The following is a 3679-nucleotide window of genomic DNA, read 5'->3' as shown; positions in this document are numbered from 1 at the left end:
CTGCCTGTTTTAATCTGCATCTTCCTGCCTGCTGCCTGTTTTAATCTTCATCCTCCTACCTGCTGTCCATTTTATTCTGCTTTAATTTAAAATCCAGAAAACGTTCTAAGGTTGATCTTTTTTGTGGATGTAGGTGTTGTGGACAGTGAAGATATTCCTCTGAACCTGAGCAGAGAACTGTTACAAGAAAGCGCCCTCATCAGGTACATCACTTGCTCTGTCATTTGTTTATTTTGTTTATTTTTTTTGTCTCGGCTTTATCTCTTTTAAATCTTCATTTAAAAAAAAAATTGCCATTTATTTTGTAGTAATAGTTTGTTTAATAACAGCCCTTCTATTCTGAAATGTTTCCAGCTCTTGAGTTTTAAGGTCTGATTGATAATCTTGGTCTTTTCTGATTTGTCTGCTTCTGGACTCTTGGATTTACGTTCAGCTGTAATACAGCATGACATGTATATCTGGGCCATAATCCCTCCTATAATCTGAAAAATGCACAGCAATGACACAATAAGATGTTTGTGTATCCACACTAAGATGTCACCTACAATTAGTTCCTGTATTAATGAACATTTAGCACCATAACGAAATGGCTGAACGTCAACTTAAATTGTTTACGTCAAATTTTTCTGATCTTCTCTGTTCAGGAAGCTTCGGGACGTTTTGCAGCAGAGAGTGATTCGCTTCCTGCTGGACCAGAGCAGGAAGGAGCCTGAGAAGTACGGCAAGTTCTTTGATGATTACGGCCTCTTCATCAGGGAGGGTATAATCACCGTCCAGGAACAGGATGTAAAGGTGCCGACTGATGTTTCAGAGTGGAACGTTGTTGGGATGCATCGTGCCTCCCTGCGTTTTTACAGCATCGCTCTCCCTTCCTGCTCGGTAGGAGGACATTGGAAAGCTGTTGAGGTTCGAGTCGTCGGCTTTGCCAGCCGGCCAGCAGACAAATCTGATCGAGTACGCCTCTCGCATGAAGGCCGGCACGCGAAACATCTACTACCTGTGCGCCCCCAACCGACACCTAGCAGAGCACTCCCCCTACTACGAGGCCATGAAGAAGAAAGACATGGAGGTAGTGGATCATCTAGTTGCAGATCAGAGGAAGACACCAGGCAGTTAAATTTGTTTTAAAGATATTTTTGTTTTTACTGGGGGGGGGGGAAGACAAGCATCTATGTTTAGGTTTTTTAAATGTTGAAGGGGTTTGGGTGTGACATGTGACCCTCTGGGTTTGTTCAGGTCCTGTTCTGCTACGAGCAGTTTGACGAGCTCACCCTGCTCCACCTCAGGGAGTTCGACAAGAAGAAGCTGATCTCGGTCGAGACGGACATCGTGGTGGATCACTACAAGGAGGAGAAGTTTGAGGACTCCAAGCCAGGTGTGCGCCTCCTTCACTTAGACTTTCAGCAGGACAGAGACCTCTGTCGGAGCTGCAGTCTGAACTTTTCTCTGCTGCAGAGTCGGAGCGGCTGACGCAGGAGCAGGCCGATGACCTGATGGCCTGGATGAAGAACACTTTAGGTCCAAGAGTCACCAACGTAAAGGTAACAGGGAGACAGATGTTTGTGCAGGGGGTTTGAAAGATTGAACTCGTGTCAAATAAAAGCTCAAAGGCTCTTGTATCCGTTTGCATCAGAGAGCAGTGTAGACGTTTGTAAATTGTGGCTGGACAGATGTATTCTTTAGTTGTGAGCTAGCTGAAGGCAGCAGAAAGCTCAAGTGCTCGTAGGTTTTTAGTTTATTTTCAACCCCGTTTATATTTTGTGCTGTTAATAGTTTTCCTGAGCACATTAGTTCTTCACTGTTGGTATTTAAAACCTCATTTTCTCATTTTTTAACTTGACCTTAAAGCGTACGCTTTGCACACACTTGACCCTCAGCTTACACCTCGTTTGGACACCCACCCTGCCATGATTACCGTGCTGGAAATGGGCGCTGCACGCCACTTCCTCCGCACTCAGCAGCTGGCGCGCTCCGCCGAGGAGAGAGCTCAGATCCTGCAGCCCACGCTAGAGATCAACGCAGGGTGAGAGAGGTTTCACTAAATGTGTTCAGAGGACAAAATGTTTTCAAACTGTTTATTTTAAATGATTTATCTCGCAGACACAATCTGGTCAAGAAGTTGTACGAGCTGAAGGACACAAACTCTGAACTGGCTGGACTGTTACTGGATCAGGTACCTCATTTACAGATTTGTGTGTGAGAGAATCCAATATGGGTGTTCAGCTAAGATTTGTTCCTTAAAAAGAAGTTTCCCCCCAGCTTCTGCTTTTAAGTTGAAATATATGCAGGAAGGAAGCAACACGATGTAAAAGTATTTCTACCAGTACTCATGTTTCCTTTTTTTTTTACTTTTCAGATTTATGACAATGCCATGATCACGGCAGGCTTGAATGATGATCCACGACCGATGATTTCCCGCCTCAATGAGCTCCTGACTAAAGCTTTGGAGAACCACTGACGGTTTCCTGCAGTTTATCAGAAATGAGAATTTAAAGACTGAAACAGGCAGTGAAGTGCTTCTAAAGAAAAACTACGACCCTTCACACCTCATGGAGCGCTTCATTTCTGCTGATTTACTGCACACATTGAACTAAAACAGTAAAAAAATGGAATGAAAATGAGCTGCTGGAAGCTCCTCCGTCCACACAGTTTGTCTTTCAGGTGCGTTTGTAGTTTTAAGATGGCTGCCGGTAGTTGTGCTTATTTCAGTGACTTTCACATTCCCATCCTACTTTGGTTGGTCGATAACTTTTTACACTTAATTACAGGTAAAATAAATCTAGCTCAAAGTGTCACATTATGTAAAGCAGCTACAGGAAACTGGTGTTCTTCAAAAGGTCCAGCCAATCCAAACTCATCTATAAACATCAGGAGAAAATGGAAGAAATTCTAACTGCTAATAAAAAGGGCCATATTTTGTTTTTTAAATTAACAAACGACTAGAATACTCCAACCTGGATACTATTAACAGTGACTTTAATTAAAAAAACTTGTAAAATGATTTTTTTCAAAGTTTCTTTGTTGTAAGAATCAAAACATAAGAAACCCAAGCTTCAACAAATCATCCTTTAACTGCAGTCTGCGTGAAGCGCAGGAGGAGATGAGTCCAAGTTGTCCTCTGCTGCAGTTTCAGCAGCCCAGTACTGTCAGTCCATCTGAACCACATCAGGCTGGCACAAGCCGTCGACTCCACAGCGCACGTTTCCCTTCGTGAGCCATCCTTAAAGTCTCACCTGACTGGTGTGGTGCATTAAATAGTCTTACATGTCAGGAGAGTTTGTCTATGTTGGCCAAGAAGCGCTGGGCCCACCATTCATCAAGATCTATGGGAACAAAACCTGAGGAGAAAAAAATGGTCAAAAATAAAAGTGCTGATATTTGTGTCTGAATTGTTTCTTTTAACCCCAGAAAACGATAGCAAAGTTTGCTATAACTTTGCTATTCTAGATCTGCCATTGAGAGAAAACAGTACAACTTTTGTTAAAAACTTGGTGTATTAAGAAATGTTTATCTGAAATAGTTTGACAGTTAATTACTCATGAACGTTTATTACCCCCTGGCGGTCAAATTGAGGAACTGCAATAGCTGGCATTTTTACATCAACAGCTGCCAGTGTGAATGTTTTCCTCGTGAGATCGTTTAAACACACTCAAGTTGGCATTTTAGCACAAGACTTGCT

At 42.7% G+C, this 3679-nt stretch overlaps 1 protein-coding gene across 1 annotated transcript in view; it reads left to right on the top strand.

Moving 5' to 3' along the window:
* trap1 (TNF receptor-associated protein 1) overlaps positions 1 to 3355 on the top strand; it is an 8190-nt gene extending 4835 nt beyond the window's left edge. Inside the window, exons 11-18 of the mRNA XM_037688987.1 lie at positions 134 to 203; positions 645 to 792; positions 884 to 1069; positions 1237 to 1375; positions 1456 to 1541; positions 1878 to 2023; positions 2101 to 2173; positions 2357 to 3355. Of these exons, the coding sequence (XP_037544915.1) occupies positions 134 to 203; positions 645 to 792; positions 884 to 1069; positions 1237 to 1375; positions 1456 to 1541; positions 1878 to 2023; positions 2101 to 2173; positions 2357 to 2458 (950 nt within the window). The 3' untranslated portion in view covers positions 2459 to 3355. The remainder of the gene's footprint in view (positions 1 to 133; positions 204 to 644; positions 793 to 883; positions 1070 to 1236; positions 1376 to 1455; positions 1542 to 1877; positions 2024 to 2100; positions 2174 to 2356) is intronic.
* The last annotated feature ends 324 nt before the right edge of the window (positions 3356 to 3679 follow it).

This window comes from Nematolebias whitei, chromosome 15, assembly GCF_014905685.2.
Source record: "Nematolebias whitei isolate Nwh7 chromosome 15, NemWhi1, whole genome shotgun sequence".
Taxonomy (NCBI): Eukaryota; Metazoa; Chordata; class Actinopteri; order Cyprinodontiformes; family Rivulidae; genus Nematolebias; species Nematolebias whitei.
Note: the sequence above shows the minus strand (reverse complement) of the source record. Positions and strands in the feature narration are given on the sequence as shown.